A 21,451-nucleotide genomic window follows, 5' to 3' on the forward strand; every position below is an offset into this window, starting at 1 on the left:
CAGGATACACTCATTACTGCTGCTGCTTCGCTCTCAATGGTGCTCCGGGACACAGAAAATACATTGCCTAGCAGTGCTTAAGCGTATGACACATTAGCTAAAGCTTTTGCCAGAAGATAGTATGAAGGTAATTTCTTGTGTAAAATTGGTTTCCTTTTTCTTGTGTGAGGAAAGTGTATTCCCAGGCGGTAAAGTGGTTGAGAACAAACCCAAAGACGGTGTTCCCATCACTGACACAGGATGCGTCCAAGTGTTTGTATGGGTTCATATATGTATGTGTAGGTGAGCGTGCAGATGTTTTCTCCACTCAGACAGCTTTATTGTTATTAGGGAGGTGTGCTGATATGATCTCCTGAGGTTCAGGCCAGTGACTGCAGGAGGAAATTGGCACGACGGGGAAATGTTTGAGTTTAGGCTGCAGAGCAGCGGGAAACCAACAAACTGATAATGCCGGTCATTGGGACAGATCAGCATCAGTACAGTGTAAACAGCCACACACATACATACACGAACGAACACACACTGTTGACCCTCAGGGTTACAGTGAACTGGCAAAAGATCCTGGACAGCTTAGTAGAAAACAAATCACTGCAGAGAGTTGAGTCAGAGTTAGAAAAGTAGAAAAAAAAACCCTGTTGTACTCGTGAAAGAGCATGCGGACCTTCAGACTCATGCAAGAACAAACAAACATCACAACAACAGGGTACGGAAAGGGTGCACCAAAATTTAAAGGTGCAATTTGTAAGATATGTGTAGTATTTTAGTTTAGAATATTCAAAAAATGAGCTAAACATTACCAACAGAGTGTGAAACAGCGTTATGACACATTAAGATGTCTATTTACTGTGTTGCAGAAATGTCTACTGAAGTTAGCATGCTAACTAGCTAGCCCCGGCTCATCCTGTCTCATAACACCTGATCAGCAGCAAGTGGTTATACTGCCCCCTATAGTTTTGCGGCTTCCTTCAAATTCTGGCTGTTTCTTACAAATAACACCTTAAAGTCTATTTAGCTTGATTATTATTTGGATTTATAATCATTTTTAGTGATATTTTCATTGATATTGTACATACATTTTCTTTCCCAACATTAATGTCTCAGTCCTGTGAAACCTACATATGTATATAACTTTTCATGAGCTAAGAAAACAGCCTTGTTTTCTGCTTCTTGATTATGCATTTTTCAGATAATTCAGTTGGTCTTCAAATGGTACGGAGATGAATAGGCAGGGCGTTTAGATTAAAAGGTTATTAAAGGTGCAATATGTTAGTCTCATTCTTAGTTTTTAGTTATAAAACAATTAAATATTCAGTGAAATTATCAAAAATTTCTATCATGTTGCAGAGATATTTTCTGAGGATAGCATGCTAAGTAGCTAGCTCCCAGGTGCTTTGATCAGACAGCAACCAATACCAACACTTCCTCGGTGCCCCGGACTGCCAGTCTTTGCAGATTCAGCCAATAGAAGCATTAGCTGTACGGCTAACTGAGCTAACTAGCTGACAGCAGCTAAAGTTAGCAGCAGTTGGTGGTTTCTCAGGGGATATGCTGCCTCCTACTTGTTAAGAGTATGAATTCAACAGGTGGCCAATTCTTACAAATCTCCCCAAACCTTTGTACACGTAGCACTTAAACATGAGCACAGCATCTGTCCTCTTTGCACTGGCTGGATTATTGAATACAAGTGGCTCTTTAACGAAATCCAAGGTTACATCTGTCTTTTGAAAGAAGTGCGCTCCTGCTCTTCATGACGTCAACTGAATCACTGGAATCAGACCCACTAAAAAAGCAGGTCTGGTTTATTGAGTTCACTTCATAACAATCAAAATCAATGGTTGCATAAGAACAGACATACACAGAAGCAAAACTGTGCATGTTGTGCACACTTGCATGGTCTCAGGACACACTCTAACGCATGTTTTCTCTCTGTCTTGCAACATCACACACAGGCATATAACTCTGCACACCCCACCGACCATTAAAGCAGAGGGGAAATCCATCACACGGGAACGCCTGTCCACGGTCCCCTGAGAAACCACAGAGGGTCACCATACTAGTTTAAACAAAGATGTTAAGTGTGTGTGTGTGTGTGTGCACACAATCATATAGAAGATGAGGGCATAAGTTCAATAATAAGCCCATATATGAGGAGTATAGACAGACAGATCCATGCTTCATTCTTTCTGTTTACTGTAACTGCAGAGTCCCCTAGGAGCAAACCTCTCATGTACGAGGGCATGGAGATAAATAAAAAACAGCGCCATCACACACTCTCTTTCAGTCGTAACAGATCAAAACCGAAATGCAACGTTGCTTTGAATGGCGTAGCTCTGAGACTAGTTCATGCTGCGATGCAGGCATCTACAAAGGGCCGCGGTCTGAAAGGGCCGAGGGGTGGCAGGAACCCAGCCTTGAGGACCGGTCAGAAACTTGGTAAAGAGCAGGAAAATACTGTGGAACGAGAGAATGAGTAGGCTGCAGGGGAGCAACAGTTTGACAAAGAGTAGGAGGCTGTCGAGAATAATATGTTTGCGAAAGCTGCAGAAGTACAAGAAGGATCGGCCATGTTTGCATTAGAAGTGTTTGGAAGTTCAATTGCCTCAGAAACAACCAACAAGCTGTTTGTTTTTCATCTTCTTTTGTGCAAGGTGTCCTTTGGGGTGTTTGTTGAATAAAAGATGGGATAAAGGAAAGTTTTGCTGGGGTTCCTTTATTCCTTGCATCAAAACAACAACAACAACAACAGCAGCAGCACCTTGGTTTCATGTTATTTTGATTTAGTCACTGGAGGCAGATATTTAAAGACCCTAAAGCCGAATTGATAGCTGCACTAAATCTGAGCACTCTTGACGTGGGAGGATAAGTAGCCTATCAGAGAGAGACAGTTTTGCTGCGACGTATCTCATCTGCGCTGGCAGGTGTCCTACCTCAAATAAAACATGAGAGCAGGATGTTAAAGGAGCAGTACGTACAGTTTAATCAGAAGAGGAAGATCTGTGTTGACTGATTTTTTTTTAAATGCCTAAACAAAGTAAATAAACAAACTCTCTTTGTTTTCATGACTGAATAAACTGAATGTGTATGTTGTGTAACGATGTGTATGTACTAATTACTTTTAGCAGAGTGCGATGTTACACAGTAAATGGACTGTACTTAGCGACCACTCAAAGCACTTTACAACACAAGTCAGCATTCACACAATGGTGACAGAGGCTACCGTGCAAGGTGCCGCCCGGAATCGAACCACCGACCTTCTGATTGGTGGGCGACTGCTCTACCACCGTTGAACCACCTTGTTCTCGACAATGAAAAACGAGACCTCAGCTGCCTTTTCGAGGCTTTTTAAGGATTTGTTTAAGTTGTTGCTGGACTGTGGATCTCTTTGTGAACGACTCTGGTCGGATTTCACGAGTTGGAATTTCTTCTCCTGAACTCCGCAGTGCCCCTTTAAAGTCGCGCTAACCTGAAGGGTGTTATCTCTCTGCGGCTGCATGTATCAGAGAGAAAAGTTGGACTCCCTCCCCTCCGTGTCCCCCCGCGTCCTTCCACCTCGTGTTTACCTCTGAAAACCCAGAGCTGTCTGCGGCGCTCAGTGTTGACGCTGAGCACAAAAGGCACCCTAATCCCGGGCTGAATATGCATGACGCGCCGCGCGGTGCTGTGGGTGCTCTCAGCTGAATAGTTTCAGCACCGCGGTGGTGAACAGCGCCATACGCCGCTGAGACAGACTGAGAGGCTCAGCTGCAGCGAGCTCCGAGCTGCTCTTTGACGGCACCCGGCGCAATTTGACAGGCCGAGCCCGGAGAAAGACCCTTTTATCTGTAATCAAATCATTATACCCCCGAGGCTGCGACTGAGTGAGGTTTCCTCTCCCCCCAGACGATGATGCCCGAGACCTTGCACGAAAAAAAACAAAAACGTGGCGCTTTTACTTTGATGCCCCCAAAAGAAAGAAAAAAACCGGCTGACACACACATATTGTCGGTGCCTCGTTTGCGGGTTAAATCACGCACGGTGACACGTTGGAAAATAAAGTTTGTCCTCACAGCGCGCGAGAGAAAAAAAGATGGAGAGGAAACTGAAAGGAAATAAAAGAAAAGGGAGGAGGAGAAGGAGGAGAGGGAGGAGGGGTGGACTTCAATTCTGAGTTACTCAAGCACAGCGTGGACAGAAATGATCCCCCTATCCCAGACCCACGCACGGCCACGGGCTGCATATTACAGGCTACAGCAGACAGGAGTCCGGTCCGGTGCAGCCCCAGAGGAGGGAGAGAGAGGCAGAGAGAGAGAGGGAGAAAGAGAGAGAGGGGGAGAGAGTGGTGTGTGTGTGTGTTTCTTCCTTGAGAAAGACTCTGAACCACTTCAGTCTGTCTCCGCTGGAGCCTGATAATAACTGCAGGACGGCTCAGGATGAATTTGGCGTCTCCTCCACCTCCTCGTGCCGCGGAATTTCATTCACAAGACGGGTGATTTAAAAAAAAAAAAAGAAGAAGCCAACAACAACAACAACAACAACAAAACAATCAACATAGAGAGAGCAGAGGAGGGGAGAGAGGGAGAGAAAAGAGGAAAAGAGGGGTCAGATGTTTTCTTCTTTCCTCCTCGACGTGTGCGTGGAGCGGACGCGCACCTGCGAGAGTCCCTGCTCCCCTTTTCTTCACTAAGAATTGGGGTGCTGCTGCTGCTGGACTGTAAAAAAACAGATAGAGAAGAGAGGAGGGGTGAGCCAAAGAGTTTGTGTGTGCGTCTGTGTGTGTGTGAAACGGAGACTGGATGGATCCCTCTCTTTCTCTGGCACTCCACAGGCGCTCATTCATTTATTTAAGCCCGACCGACGACAGCATGCCAAGCGCGGACTCCAGCGGCAGAGCTCGGTCAGTATAACATCCTCGTCTCCTCTCTGAGTCTGTCTCCTGTTTGTAGTTCTCTCTCACACGCACGCACATCCCACACAGCAACATTCTCATCTGGTCTTTTATTTATTTATTTATTTTTTCTTAATGCAGGCGCAGACTTCCCAACAGAGGACAGGAGTGAGACGTCCTCCGCCGCACCGGGCCGGTCGCGCTCTCACCTGCGCAACAGCATCCGTGCGGGACCGTGGCGTCCTCCGACACCCAGGACCCGACGCAGAGGAACCCCGCCGTAGAGCGCATGGGCCCGGAGCCTCGTGAGGCCCCTGGGATGGCGTGCAGTGCGTGTTACTACCTGGTTATCAGCTCCACACACCTGAGCAATGGGCACTTTCGGCGCGTCAAGGGAGTCTTCAGAGGACCGCTGTGTCCAACGGCAACCAGTGATTCACCGGTAGGAGCACACGCAAGGTCTTGAGAGATTTCCCTTAGGTGTGTGTGGGAGAGTGTGTTTTGTGAATTTGAGTTATTGAGCTTGTAAGAAAAAGGGGGGGGGGAGCCTACTGTAGCCACTTTCCTCCACTTCCTCTTGGGGCTAGTTCATTATAAGAGTCAGGAAATTAGTGTTGTTTCCCTACAAGTGTAGGGAGATTAAAAAAGAGTGTGTAAACAGTGTGGGTGCAGGATATAAGACAACAACAGCCTAGCAGACCCAGTGGCACTGTCATCTACTGAGGAGGTGGATGACAGAGGCGGGTTTTTTTTATTTATTTATTTGTTTTTACAAGGGATGATCTTTTCTTTTTCCGTGAGCCACAAAAGAAAGATTTTTTGTGGGTAGAAGACAGTGGATGTGAATATTTTAAACAGAGGAGAAATTGGGTACCCAAGCATGAAGCCATTGTCCCCCCATGCCTCCTTGTCTCTCTCTCACGGCTGTGGGAATTAACTGAATCAAATTACATTAGTGCTCTCAGGAAGAGATGAGTTGCCCGGCCGAAAATAGCACTAATTACCTGGGGAGTATAAGTCAGGTGAGTGTTGGTCTGTGAGTGTGTGTGCCTGTGACCTGTTCAGCCTGTTCGGGTAAGTCCATGACCTTTCCCCGGTGCCTGTGGTTCCTTTGAGCCACCAAAGTGGCATTTAGTTGAAAGCTGGCTCTCAGTCTGTGTGTACTTGCTTACTATGTGTGTTTGCGTGTGTCTTTGTGTGTGTGTGTGTGTGTGTGTGTGTGTGTGTGTGCGTTTGCACTTGCAGAGACAAAGAAAGAGCGTGTCAAAGCGAGAGAAACAAGGCAGAAAAGCAAAGAAAATGACAGTAAATATAAATGCGTACATGATATTTTGGACTGTGTGAATTAGGGTGTGTGTGTGTGTGCGTGCGTCCCTGTGTGTGTGTGTGTGTGAGAGATGTAGATTCAGGAGCTGCTCTGAGGGTCTCTGGTAATCACACATTATTCATGAGCTCTTAATGTGAGACGAGACAAACTGGCGGAGCTGATGACAAGTTTGATGAGAAAGGAGGAAAGGAGCAGCTGGTATGTGTGTGTGAGTGTGTCTGTGCGGGCGCGTGTGTGTTCGTACTCAAGTCATTACCAGTCTGTCATGTTCGGCCCGCGCTCGCTATGTGATGGGAATGAGCGAGCAGTGTTGAGCAGGCACAGTCAGACCAGCAGGGATGCTGCAAAGAATCATCTTAACAAATTTATACTTGCAAACTTCTGCGCACACACAAACACGCAGTATTTCAAGATGGGCTGAAATACCACCACTGAATGAGATAATTAACCTATACACTCCATAATGTGCATATATCTCAATTTCCACAAATTAGGGCTCCCCTTGTAAATTTGCTGATTTGAATCATCAGTCTCTGAGCCCATTGATCTCCTTGTTGAGTCATTATTTTATTGCCCTTGTAATAAGTTTAGTCTCGACTCAGAAAGTCCAATTTCTCAGAGAGTCTAATTTGGATGTACTTCACTGAGTGTATTAAGCATATCTACAATGTCAGACTGATGGATGCGTTCGCCTATTTCTCAGACGGGCATGTTTCTGTTCACTTAAGCATGTTATGAAAATTAGTTTGAAGAGACTTGACACTTGTTCGAGATGAGTAATACATTACAGTGCCATGTCTTAAATTGGTAAACAATTGAACACCTTTTGGCTGAGTTGATTTACATTTACCCAGCAATTTTGAAGACCTCACCTTGAATTCTGGGAAAATGTGATGGCGCTGTCATTTTACAGACAAAACTATTAAAGGGGCTCTGTGGAGCTTCTGTGTTGCGCTTGAAGTCAGTTGGTAGCTTACGTTAGCGGGCTCCATTTCTAAGCTAACGTTAGCTGCTCTTGCTCTCTGAGTGGAACCGAGATTCGAGAACCTGCATGAAGTCGCATCCTTTGGACTGTCGCGGAAAAATCCCACCCGAGTCCTTCACAAAGAAATCCACAGTCCAGCAGCATTAAACAACTTCAGCGTAGGCAACCGAAAAAAGGCGGGAAAGTCTCATTTTTCATGTTTCGTTTCACGTATGGCCAATGAAAAAGTGATAAACACGTTCCATACACATTGAGCTCCTTCACTTGAGTAGTCAACAACATGATAAACAGGCTAACTGATATGATGGTTAGTTGCAGCCTGTATCAAGTTCTTGGCGATTCTTAGGCTTTTTTAGTTGTTTTGATTTGATTCAAATATTTGTGGATTTAAATAAGGAAACTTTCAGCTTTCCATTAACACACAGTGAGCATTTTAAAGAGGCACTTTGAAGTTTTGAAAGAGAAATTCAAAATGTACAATACTGACAAGGTTATAATACAAACTCAGACATATTTATTTTTTCTATAACTAAACTAACAAGCTGTTTTCAGAGGAAAATAGGGTTCCCAGAGCAATGTTTGAAGCTAGAAAGGTGGCAGGGTCCGCCACATATAAACAAAGTAAAACAGTATGAAATTGTGTCGTTCTTTATGGTCAGTTTGTTTATTCAGTCATGAAAACAAAGAGTTTGATTATTGAGTTTGTTTTTGCATAAAAAATCAGTCAATCTCTCTTAAAATTGATTAAAATTCCCATAACTACACAGTGCACCTTTTAAGATACTTGTTTTATATTCCCCAAACTACATCATCTAAGAAAGTGTTGCGTAGGATCAGTAGCAAAACTCCCAGTTTCAGATGGTTCCTGGTTTCTAGCGAGGCTGTTAGCAGCTGAGGCTGTTTGAAAATCCTTTATCGGAGATGCACTCAAGTGCTTGTGAAAGCTTGTAATACTGCATTTCCTGATCTAAATCAATGTTGTCTCAGCTCTAGTTTTGCAGTCCACCATCCCAAAAGACCTTTTTCAAAGCAGATATTTTAAACACACTACGAGGAATTTTTTAACTGGTTATGAAACAGTCTCACTTTAATCCTGATGCTTCTATGAACCATGCAAGAAAATGAGACCTTGAGCAGGAAGAAAGGCTATATCTAGAAGGTTATTATAGTTATTCTTAATGCATGTCACTGGGTCAGATTCTGTCTCATCCAGGCCGGATAAGTCATCAAATTAAAACTATTTTTTATGGCTGAGTGCTGAGGATGTCTCACAGTCTGAAGAAAGAAGCTGCTCTGTACTCTCGTGTTATGTAATTAATCAGTTACAGTTAATTACAGTTATTAATCTTACACAGCCGCAAATAGATACATTACCTCATCGCTATGAATTCTGCAAACAGCTGTGTATAAGACTAAAGAGATCAAGTCAGGAGGCGGTGGTGCTCATACCACTTTTCACCACAGTGGTCGCCAGAACCAACAAAGATGAAAGCTCCTTGTAGCCGCTTTAATTTGTCATAGTAGAGGAAGCACAGGAGTTGCTCATAACAATGAGGCGTTTCAGTGAAAAAGCATTAACCAGTAAATGAACTACTACTACTATACCACTATACTGAAGGTCATATTGAGTGGTCAAATCAAATCTGGCATTGAACATTAAGAGTCCAATCTATAACCCTTCAAATATCATCCACCAGCATAAATGCGATGAAAGGAAACCATTCAAGCAAACAGGAATATTTTCATTCAAGCCTTCACCCTGCTGTAGTGTCGAACAAAACATTGTATCCACACCAGCTTCAGGGTCTTTAAAGCTCAACTATAAACGGCCTTCGTGAGACAAGTAGAAATAGAAGTTCACGTTATGTCAAATACATATTATTCCCTTCAAGCAGGCTGCAGGCTTACAGCAATAGGTGTCATTCACAGCGGAAAGGACATCACTTACCTCCACGGCCATGCCATCCTAACTAACGTAGATACATCTACACGTGGAAATGCTTCAGTGTTGGAAAATGCTGGCGAGGTAGGTATGGAAGGTCAAAAAAAAAAAAGATGTGCCTTCAGATTCATCCATATTAGTTTAGACATGGCCCAATTTATGAGCCTGTCAGCATGATAAACAGGCAGCGTTTGTGGTCAAGTAGTTCAAAAGCGACCTCTCGTATTAGGTGAAACGAAGTCCTTGAGCCAAGAGCGTGAGAGTTAAACACACCTCCTCGAGGCATGCTGAGCAGCATCTTTTGCTCCTGTCCATTCCGTTGTGAGCGATGCCGTGCCAGCTAGCAAAACAGCAAGCTGTTCTTTGATTTGGCTTGGATCAGTGGAGTACAAAGGATATTACAACTGGGATTTGTCAGGGGTAACTTCTTGTGTCTCCACTTTGATAAGGCATTGCAGCATTAAGAAAACACTGGGCGCCTATGAGGGCTAGAGCCCAGTCGTCTCGACACAGAAGCCCTCCCTCCTGTTCCTCCACAACAAATCCTCTCGTGTTTGTTAAGAGTTCTCTGCTTTGTTGTTTGGTTAGCTTCCCCGTGGAGTGCAGCGGTATGTCTAGATTAGGATTTTGCTCATTACGACTTTATCGTTACTAATTAGTCATTGTGATAGGTCTCTCGGACGCGTCTAAATTCTGGCTCCCGTATGTATATTAGTGCTTAATCACCAGTGGTGAGTCATTCTTCAAACTCTCATTAACACTTCAAAGGTTTTTTTGTTCTTGGTGTCAGAAAAGAGGGAGGACAGGAGGAGCGACGGAAAGGTGTGTGCAAAGAGAAAGAGGACAGCCGTAATGCATCCCTCAATTGAGAAACTGACACAAACCGATGCACACCTTCCATTTCTTTTGCTGCCTCTTGTCCGAAAAACCTCCAGTTCTGTTCCCTCCGTCTGTTTCCCATTTATAAAACCCTCCTGTGGAATATGTGTGTGTGCATACTTAGCTGCTCATCTGCTGAGGACCACTTTGATGTATATTTCACTGCCGTTGCAGAAAACAGATGAATCGTTGACTATTCAGCACAGTGTCAAAGTGAGTGCAAACGTGTGTGTGTGTGTGTGTGTGTGTGTGTGTGTGTGTGTGTGTGCGACTCAGCACTTGCACCCTCGTGTTTTCATTGATTCCGCAGGGATCTGAACAGTGTTTATGTAAATGAGGTGGCATTTAAACATATGCCCCGAACAATTATCTTGAAACAAGTATTTAGCTGCACAAAAACACAGCCATGTTCGGAGCGCGGCGAGTACTTAGCTGCGAATATTAAGCCATCATGAGGGGACAGAGGTGAGGCGAGCCAACTGGTACGCCATTTGGCGTGCCAGTTTGCTCATGGCTGTAAACAGGATACCACTTTTAATGACGGTCATGATAATAAGCGATGCAGGCGGCTCGGTTTCAAAGAACTCCCAGGGCGCGATCAAGCTGGTAATAGCATCTTGACATTTATGAAGTTGGACAAATGTCAGAAACAAAGATTAGTTAAATGTGAGATTAAGATTAAAAAAAGAAAAGGTGATTGAAATGCGAGCTGGAGGGTTGTTGAGCCTTGTGTTGTCAGAAAAGCCTTTTCAGAGTCAAGGCCCCCAATGCTGCAGTCAGTCACATTCATAAAGTGCAATGTTAATGCACACACACACACACACACACACACACACACACACCAGCCCAGCCATCAGGCCCTAGTGGAGCAGTTTGAGAGTGAGCAGGTGAGTGCTGCTGAATACTAAAGTCCTGTATGACTGGACCATTCCTGCTGACCGCTGCAAAGTGCTCCCACTGATCACCGCTAATGTCCTCCATCACAGTTTACACTCAACACTCCGGAGAGAGCGCGCGCGCGAGTGTGTGTTGGGGAGAAAGGTGGATAATTGGGACAGATGGGTGAGATAGGAAGAAGAGAAAGAGGAGGGGGAGGGGAGAGAGCCAGACAGTTGGCATCGATTTTAACACTCTCTCAAGCCTTTATTGACATTTCATTTAGCTAATGAATTCATTAGTGCTTCATAGCATAATAACCTCTACTTGATAACCAGGATGGTTTCCCCGGAGGAAATGCAATGTCTTTACTGCGTTGCCTCGATATTTTCTGACTTTTCCAAACTCATTTTCAGCGCTCTTTGATATTTTCTCTCTCTCGCTCTCTCCACCTCTGTTTCTTTTTCTTCCATCCAGCCAGTTTCCCGCCTGTTTGTTTGTGCTGCGTTGTGTAACTTGTAAATGAACCCGTTGTTTGAGGTGACATAACCTGCCAGTCTCTTAACAACGGCGCAGCACGCCCTCAGGAACGATGGAGAAAAAGAGGGAGGCGCAAGATATACAAGCGCATTCATCTCTGCCTATGTATAGGTGTCTTTGTGCCTCCGCTCAGTGTGCTTGGCTGGCTTTGTGATGCTCGTTCACCTCTGAGATGGAGATGATCTTTACGCAATTTACTGACGACTGACTCATTTTCTGTGTGGGTCTCTGTGACCTGCTGCTTACTGGAAACACAAACATGCACACAGTCACTCACCCGCACATGCAACCCTGCCTTGACTGCCTGAATTGAAGGGCTATTTAAACTTTCACAAAAACACTTTTTCAATCACATAAAGGGCGTTTCACCCAGAGCACTTCAGCTTGTGCACATTTACAACCTTCCATCTGGACTAAAAATCTCTTTCAGGCTTAAGATGCTGGTTCATGAATTGGAAGCATTTATTTATTTGGGTCTGACGCCTGAGAGGTAAAATCTGCTCCTGTGGCGTAGCTCGATGGGTGTCTGTGGGGCTGAGCTGACCTGCGTGAGCTCCATGTGGGTGTGTGTGAGCACGTTCGGAGGGTATCGTGTGGGCTGAGAGTGTTTGGTAATGGTTTGTGTATTATTACAAGATAAGCGAGGGTTGCTTCTTTCGATGAAACATTTCGATCAAGAAGTGCGCAGAACGTCTTTAAAGTGCAGGCTCTGGCATTAGATGTATGTTTTGAGTGACGCACAAGTCCTCATGCACGCACGCGCGCGCACACACACGAGCACAGCAGATGGCCAACCTCTCATTTTGTATATTACCTGGGGACAGATGTTTGTCTGTGTGGTCATTAGTGATCGCAGCATCAGATAATTACCTGGAGACACACCAGCACATAAACACACACACTCACATACAATTAGAGAGTGTTTGATAATTACAGGATGTTTGATGAACCATCTGGAACGCCAGCTCAGGTAGGAACTGAAAGACATGCTTCCAAACAAAATCATGCGCACAAAAAACTCAAAATTGTAGTTATCAAAAGAGTATCAGTGCCCAAGTCCTGAAAAAAGAACAAACGTGGGTAGAAAGACGACAAGTGAGAGATGAAGAGATGAAAGCGTTTTTGTTTCACAGTCATTAGGATGTCATGTCTCATTCAAGGTTTGATCTTATCCTCTTTTATTCTCCTGGACTGTGCAACCTCAGTCTCTGCCTTTATCCCTTTCTTTTTAAGAAAACCGATCATTTGCCACTGCATTCTGTCTCTCCCTCCTTTTCTCCAGCCAATAGCTTTTCTCTCATCCCCCTCTCCTATCGCTTCTCATCTCATCTCATCTCTCCAGCCCATTCATTTTTTAGCAGGTCAAGGGTTCAGCTGTTTAGGCCTTTTGAATCTTGGTGTGTGAGGGTTTGTGTTTGTGGGCATATGTGTTTACAGTATGCCTATATGGGAGTTTGTATGGGTAGGCGATGGGAGTAATATTGCAGCTGCAATATTGCTGAAAAATCCTTGAAGGAATGAAAGAAAAGAGAGGGTGCGCTTTATTTGTTGGTCAGTATTTCTGTTTTTCAATAACCTCAATTTTAGACTCTGACTCTGCTTCACATCCTGCTGCTCTACCTGGATTCATGTTTCTACGTAGGAGCAGCTGTGGGGATACAATTATAGCACCATTAACCCTCGGCGTGCACACAGTATTTGCCTGCATGCACATGTGAGTGTGCATGTCACACGTATTTCCGCACCTGTGTGCTTGAATGCCTGTGTGCGCGTCTCCACCACTGATACACGCTCGGGTTAAGAGCAGCTCAGACAAATTAATTATCTCTTCTCTGGAGGAGAGATGACTCACTGAAAGAGAGGCTGTGAACCAGCCACCTCCTGGTTGAGCCGAAGCCCAGGAATCAGTCACAGCCTCGCAGAGACCAAGGGGCTTCCTCCTGCATAAAGCAACTTGGATTTCATCCTCAGCTTGATCTTCAGATCATATTTTTTTTCCACTTTTCATGTGCATAAGGCCAATTTATAAAAATAACTGCGACTGAAAGAAGTCGAGCAGGCACGTTGCATTTATAGATCAAAGTGGCAGAGGAATTTTAATGCATATGAACAAGTTTCACTTCCCTGAAATCATTGACATAAGATCAAGGCTTTCATGTTTTGCATTGCTGTGCCTTGCACAGAATAGGCTGTTCTGGTGCATACCGCACAGCTGGGTACACCAATACACCCTCTGAATTAGGACTGAAATAATTATTTAAATCTTATTTTATAAGGTATGCATAGACTGGTAGTTTGTATGTTGAAATTTTCATTTGGATGTCTGCTGTCTAGAAAAACGGGGATGTATTTCTTATTATCACAAGGTATTGTTAACATGTTATGTTACAACAAATCTTTCACTTGAGTAGATTTAAGAACTCTCTGAATCTCATTCATCCAACGCAGATAAGAAATAATTAGATTTTTTTTTTTATCAATGAAGCTTTGTTGAATCTCAAGGTGAGCCTTTCATGTTTCTGCTGTCTCAGCCACAGCCTCTTACCCCTGACCTTTCACTTTTTAGCTCTGACCCCTGACAGACGCAGCTCTGGGGAAAAATGAGTGACGAAAAGGTCAATGTTAGGGTCAAGGATTCAGGGAGATTAAAAGGGCATTAGTGAACTCTTACCTTATTATATCTCTGTGTACTTTGGAGTATATTGCCTGTGTGTGTGCACATATCAAACAGTAATGCATTTGGGCATGAAGGGAAACAAAAAAAACACAAAGGGCACAAGTGGGGTAAAAATGCATGTCGTATTATAATAACATTGTGTGAGCTCTCATGTGTGTTCATTCTGGTGTGCTCTCATGTTTATGTATCAGAGCAGATAGGACCTGCTAGGACATTCTGATAGTGCAGGGTCGGTCATGCATCAGTAACAATGCATCAAATTATATCAGACTTACCTCCACCAGCAGCGCGAGCCATGATGCAGACACTAATAATTCATGCCGTTTGCTTCAACCTGCCTTCACATCAGCCGTGATGGAGAGAACAACCTACTGCAATTATCATGAGCAGCAGCATTCCTATGTTTAGCAGATTGGAGACGCCAGGCGCTCAGCTTAGCGCTGTGCAGAAATGTCCTGGCTGCGCGCTGCCAGGATGGCAAGATCACAGCAGTCCGCAAGCAGCCTCCAGCTACCAGCCACAAGGCCTTGGCTCCCTCCTTCATACGGGCAGGGTGCCGGTTTCATCTGTCTGTCTGTTTGTGTATGTATGTTTGTCATGATTGTGTTTGCACGTTTGTGCAGGACTCTGCTATGGGGCCTCCCTACCCTTGCTGTGAGGTATATTCTTACCCTGTGGTACGGGATTAGTCACCACACTGAATGGGAAGACATGGAAACAGCAGGAGGGGAGGAGAATAGAGGGAGAGCAGAGCAGAGCAGAGGAGAGGAGAGGAAGGGAAACCCCCACAAAGATGAGAAGAAATGTGTGGGTGGATTGTGCGAGTGCATGTGTGCCTGCATACCATGGGTATTCATCAATTTCCCTAAGATTCTCCACTTTTCCTCTGCCATAAAACCTAGAGGCAAGAAGTAAACACAAACTCTAAGATCTGCTTCTCTCTGCCTCTTTTTGTCTCACTCTCTGTCATTCCTCCTGTTTCACTCTCTCCCCTCCTCATGTGAAGTCAGCTATGCATTTGTACATGTGCCATTGCATGAATTATATATGCAAAATGTCTCCGTCGTCCAGTAAAATGAAAGTGATATAATGTGAGGTCCGGAGGATGTGGAGCATATTGTCTCTCGTCTCTGAGCGTGCAGGTGTTGCAGCATGTCGTGAGCAACATAAGCCCTGTTCTAAATTCTGTGTTCGCAGCTCGAGCTAACTTCTACCTCTTCCAGGTATGACAGAGATGTGTGTGTTTTGGAAAAGCTTCGCAAAAAAAAAAGTGTGAGCCATGCACAGCGCAAAGCGAGCCAAAATCGATGAACTTTGTGTGTGTGGCTGCGTGTGGGTGTGTGTTTGTGTTTATGTGTGAGCGTGTGAAAAATGGCAGCGTGTGATTTATGTAAATGAGTGTCATCGGCCGAGGAGGAGGCAGAATTCCCAGGCCTGATGAGTGGCTTAATGATTCATCAGCCTGGCTCAGGCAGGCATCAATAATGGATGACAGAGTGGGTCATGCAGGATTGCTCGCCCCTTGATTAAAGTGCTCCACAGCTAAACGCCTCACTTCCTCCCTCTTCTCACCCCACCTTCTGCGGGTATAAATACAGAAGTGCACCATACACACACATACACACACACATTCCCATACATGGTCACATACACCCCTTCTCAATCTCTTTCTGCACAGCTTTATGTCATCTCACCTCTCAAATGCCTAATAAGCCCTCATCCCTTCCTCATCTCCTCACTCTGTTTCTTTGGTCTTAATCCAATCACGGCGAGCGAACGAGGGAGAGAAAGGGGTAGAGGGAGGCAGCGGGAGAGGGGGAAGACGGAGATAGAAAGCGTGGGAGAAAAGAAGAGAAGGCCACAAATGAGTGCTTTATAATTTGTCTGTACAGAAATGGAACCTTTCTCTCTGGAGATAAGACGGGAACATAAATGTTCGTTCTCCCCCCCACACACAGAGAGAGAGAGAGAGAGAGAGAGCTGAGGGAGTCGTTTTCTCTGTCTCTCTCTTTTTAAGCTGTATGTGGGTGTTGGTGTGACAGGACAAATCTCTGTCTATTAGGAGACATAAACCTCTAAACCCTGAGCTACACGGCCATACATACTAATGCTGCCATACAGAGGGCTGGATAGAAGTTGGGAACGATAGCGAGGACGCACAGAGAAAGAAGGAGATGTGGCGAGCAGAGAGATGGAAGGAGGCAGAGCTGGATGTTGAAAGCCGAGTGAGTCCTGGCGGGATTTCAATCCCCGGGCCAGCACCGGGTCTTAACTGCTACACAATCTTTGAGTACAGCAAAACCAGCTTTAGCAAAGTTGGACTGATGTGCACCAGAGAGCATCTGCAGCGAGTCTGTGTGCGCCTCCTGGATGAGTGCGATGATGTCAAAGCGAACAGTTCCTTTTAGCCTTCTCATCTGTAGTATCATTAGGAATCCATGTACTCACACTCTAACATGCAGGAGAAAAGATCACTCACCCTTATTGGACACACTCATGCTGTCCCCTGATAGCACAAACGAACCACACAGAGCGAACATGGACACACACACGCACACACATACAAACGCTCACCCGCGCTTCAAAGCTTCAAAAGAAACCGCAATCATAAATGCCTGAAAGAGAGCAATCACTCTTCAATTCAGCGACAACAGCAACCCATCGCTCCCTCGCTTCGCCCCTCAGTCTGTCACACCCCTCATTCCTCGTCTGTGAGCATTTGAGACGCCGAGACTTAGATGAGCGTTAAGAGCGTAGCGTGTAATCTGCGATTGTATTAATCCTGTTCTTTAAATCTGTCACTTTGCAAACTGATTACCTTCATCTTCTTAACTTGTCTCTCACTCTAATCTGTATCATCACACTGACAGATTACAGTCCCAGTTTGATCATCCTAAAAGATAAAGACACGATCCTCTTTGAGGCAGTCAATCAGCCGCCTTGTCTGGACAGACGACATGTATTGATCAATCGTTTAGTCACTAAAATATTAAAAAAACAGTGAAGTGAGCCATAGTTACATCTTCAAGTTATTTCTTTTGTCCAACCAACAGTCCAAAACCCAAAGAGTCTTCATTTACTGTCATAAATGACAAAGAAAATGACCAAATCCATATTATGCTCATTTTCATTTTCTGCAATTGTATTTTGGGTTACTACTAGAATAAGTTGTTTATATACTTTACTGCTCAAAAAACACATCAGTTTTCTCCCTCTGTCTAAAACGCTTATGTGCCAAACTAGCCATTTGGAATAAATTATGCAAATGTATGGTGCAGTGTGATGTCACAAAGTCCGGGAATTGAAGGCGGGACTACTGACGAGCTGATTGAGGAGCAGGGTTTTCTGTGGGATAGAGGAGCTTCTGTTGGTGCAGACTTAGACCTTTTTAACCTTTAAGACCTTTTACATGCACAAGAACCGCTAAAAGGAAAGGAAAAAAATTAAAAACACAACAGATCCCCTTTAAGGAAGAACCAGCAAATGTTTTTCATTTTTTGCTGGAAAAATTGGTTAAACAATTAATTGTTTATCGGATCAGTTGGTTATTAATTTTCTTTCAATCAATTAATCAACTAGTCATTGAAGTTCTGTGTTTGTGTGTGTGTGTGTGTGTGTGTGTGTGTGTGTGTGTGTGTGTGTGCGTGTGCATGCATGCGTGCACCAACTGAATTACACCGTCTATCCATTTATCCATGCACGGTATTCAATTGTGTATGTAATTTAAATGTCAAGAGTGTATGGTCCATATAATTCCATCATTCTGCCAGCTGGGAGAGGAAAGCATTTAATACTGGAGATGACATTTAGCAAGAGAGGAGAGAAGCCTGATAGGCGCACAGATGGAAGGACACATAACTGACAAGTGCCTTTAACGCGCGAGAGAGGACAACAGATATGAGAGAGGAACTGAGAGAAACTCACAAAATAATATAAAAGACTGCAATAGAAAAGAAATACCTGAAATAAAATGAGAGGCGGAGTGATGGGAGAGGGCGAAAGGACGAGAGACGATCAGATCTCACCAATCTTACCATCAAGGGCTCTTTTTATGTCATTTTCACCTCCTGAGAGCAGTTGTGGAGAGAGGAAAACAATATGTGCAAGAAAAACAGACAACATAAAAAGCTTTCTTACAGTGACGGCATGTATATATATGTCGAAATTGCAGAGACAAAGAGCAAAGTTCGCCTCTCCATCCTTTATACCTACCGTTCTTTGTCTTCCTGTAATTGGCTTATGATGTTCTCCTTAATGTGCACTGAGAGACAGGGAAGGAAACCTTCGGCTTTTAGAGAAACAAATGCAAGTCCCTGAAGAGCACAGCGAGCGAGTGGTTGGATCATAAAAATACATTAAAAGACACAGAGGAGACCACAGTCTGTAGTACGCTTGGGTATTTTAGGAATTTGCATGCAAGCTTTCACGCACTCGTGCTCACGCCCAGCATCCCACCCCAACACAAATCTTATCCACAAAACGTCTGGAAAGAAACTATGGGTCATGTTTGTTCAAGTGGAGAAAATGTCTTAAGATGTCCTCTGCTTTTTTTTTTGTCTGTAAGCTATGCTCTGCCCCGGTGAATCAGTTTAACTTGTCCTGCACGAGCCAGAGGCTGAGCTCACATTGTATGCAGGATGACACGAACGCAGAGAGATTGAGAGAAGAGAGTGGGGTGGGGGGGGCGTTGAGAGCTGGGTAGATTTTTAAATGTGGCACGGTGTAGGATTGATCAATGATACATCGCATGAATAACTATGTGAAAACAAGGGAGCCCTGTTGAATGGGGAGGAGAGATGGAGAGAGATGGAGAGAATGAAGCCAGGGAGGGGCGGACAGATCAGCGGAGAGGCTATTTGGCCTTGCATTGTGATGGACAGGGAATTAAATTTTGATCGCTCGCTGAGTGATCGTTTGGTCGGGCCTTGTGACTAATCATAGATTTATGACTTCAACAGGAGAGCGGTGCGATTTTTTCATGCCACAGCCTTCCTGCTGTTGCCCCAGACAAAAGCAGTCCGGTTATTTTGAGGCTTTTGAACACACTTCTGTCACTATTTTACACCCTCTTTTATATAAGGATGTGATGTGTCACACGTTATATTTAGACTGAGGAGGACGCTAACTTGTAGATTTCTCTTTTTATAGTGAAGTTTAGGTCTTCAGCAGCATAGTTGCCTGCAGACAGACTTATTTTAAGAGTACATGTGTAACGCGGTTTACTTACTTAAAAAACAGCATGAATTCAGAACTCACTGTGCAGCCTGTAAGTATCTCAACAGTCACATATTTTCTGTTTTCATTCTGTTTGAGAAACGCTCAATTTTCAGGACAATCAGCCCGCATAAAATGTTGGCAGGTAACGTTTCTGCAAACCACTGATACATTCAGATTTAGATGGTTCAGTTACTGTACAGGTGAGAAGGGTGCCAAGCCAGTAAACACAGTTCAAGACTGTGTTAAAACATTTATAAGTGTTAAACCGCTGGATATTTTCCTCGGGACAATTTATAGCTGTGTTTGTGGTGACCAAAACTGGTATTTTAAGCCAAAACTTGATCTTTTCCTGACCCTGACCAAGTGTTTTTTGCGCCTTAACCTAACCAGACCATAAGCACAGCGTCGTCATAAAATAGAAAAAGAAACGGAAGGTTTAAACATATCTGTGATCTAACCCTGCTGCTTCGAACCTGAAGTTAATTTGCCACAATGGATTCTGGAAGTGTATACAGTCTCCTGTGGCACTTTTAAAAATAACGATGTCACCAGGGTTATCCTGGATTTCACTGGAGACTTAAAGCTGCTGCAAGCGTTCTCATCATTTAGTTAACTTCCTGGTCGTTTTGCAGTTAGAAATCTCCTCCCTCCTCTCTACGTTCCAACATGAACGTGCAGCCGTAATATGCAGACACAGCAGCAAACAGGAGGATCCTGCTCTTTGCACGTTAACGAGCAGATAGGACCGCCTATATATCTCTGTCCTGATTGGATAAAGTGGGCAGGGATACCAGAAAATGTCTGTTCTCTTTAACTGCATGAGCAGGAGGAGGAGAGGCATAAGTTACTGACCAGACACTCTATAACAGTGATTACTGTTGGGATATAGAGCTGTTAAACACATATTTTAACAAGAAAATAACGCTTACAGCAGCTTTAAAGTTCACAACAGAAAGCTGGGGTTACGCACTAAGATGTGAGCATTCATCAGGGATGAAAGCTATTGAGTTGCATTAAGGGGAATGTATGATGCATAGACTAAAGTTCAAGATATCTCAGTCTCTGCTTTACCAATTATGAGTATTCCTTTTTTTCTGTTTCTTGCTAGTGCCTCAGTTTTATGCAATACTAAATCACTGGAGTACCCATTTAAAGCTGGGAGTTGGCACTATAACTCATTGTCATTGCCCCATTTGAAATGCCATATGCCTCCCACAGTGTTGAAATTTAAAGTGGAGAAGCAGATTGAAGATTAAAAGTAAACGAAACGTCTGTAAGAATGAAAATGGACGCAGTTTCGGGATCAAATCCAGGGAGAAGCACTCCACATTTCAACGAGGCAGCAAAGGGCACAGGGCAAATTAGCAAATATAATCTCCTCATCATTTATTTATTCCGTTTGTTTCTTGCCCGGTGCCCAACTCAAAAGGTCAGAGGGAGACAGAACATTTTGGTAATATTATCAGCAAGACACAAAGAAAAGGAAGAGAATTAGACAAACACCGGTGACTCATGGCGTAGAGGCTGCTGCTTAAGATAGCATAGCGATTACACAGAGACGCGATGAGTCAAACCTGACACTGGATCTTTGGAATACACTCTGTACTTTTCCGTGTTTGTGGTAATCTTGTATTCTGAGTTTTTCCAGCCTGTCTGGTGTTTCTCTTTCACAGAGCTGGTTGCTGGCAGTGTGTGAGATGACGTAGCTCGCTGGTACTAACACATCTGTCCTTTTGGCTGTTAGAAAACCCTGATGACTGTGTCTATGGTCAACACATCTGTGGTTTTGGCTATGGCTGCTCCCTCTACTTGTTTTGGCCACGCTTCTAATGATCCAGAGCACACAAAGATACACAAACACTATCAGATTGTGACACGTAGACAATAGCACAGGCTGGGACGTACATGCTGATGCATACACACACATCAAATGGATAAATGGGTTGGTACTGGCCATGGAGGCATATTAAAGGCAGTCAAGGGAAATGCATTAGGGCTGCAAATATCAGCTCATTAACACTCGGCTATCCTGTTTGGCAGTGTGTGTTCGCGTGTGTGCGCGCGTGTGCACAAGCGTGTCTGCCGCTGAGATCTACAGGTCATTACAGTAACAAGCAACTTAGCCCTCAGGTCAGCTGTCATTA

At 44.2% G+C, this 21,451-nt stretch overlaps 1 protein-coding gene across 1 annotated transcript in view; it reads left to right on the plus strand.

Annotated features, from left to right (window-relative positions):
- The first annotated feature begins 4,752 nt into the window (after positions 1-4,752).
- Positions 4,753-21,451, plus strand: part of znf804b (zinc finger protein 804B) — a 36,588-nt gene continuing 19,889 nt past the window's right edge. Inside the window, 2 exon segments of the mRNA XM_084356946.1 lie at positions 4,753-4,873; positions 5,006-5,306. Coding sequence (XP_084213072.1) covers positions 5,154-5,306 — 153 coding nt within the window. The 5' untranslated portion in view covers positions 4,753-4,873; positions 5,006-5,153.

The sequence above is a fragment of the Pagrus pagrus genome (genome assembly GCF_965226575.1).
Source record: "Pagrus pagrus genome assembly, chromosome: 7".
Classification (NCBI taxonomy): Eukaryota; Metazoa; Chordata; class Actinopteri; order Spariformes; family Sparidae; genus Pagrus; species Pagrus pagrus.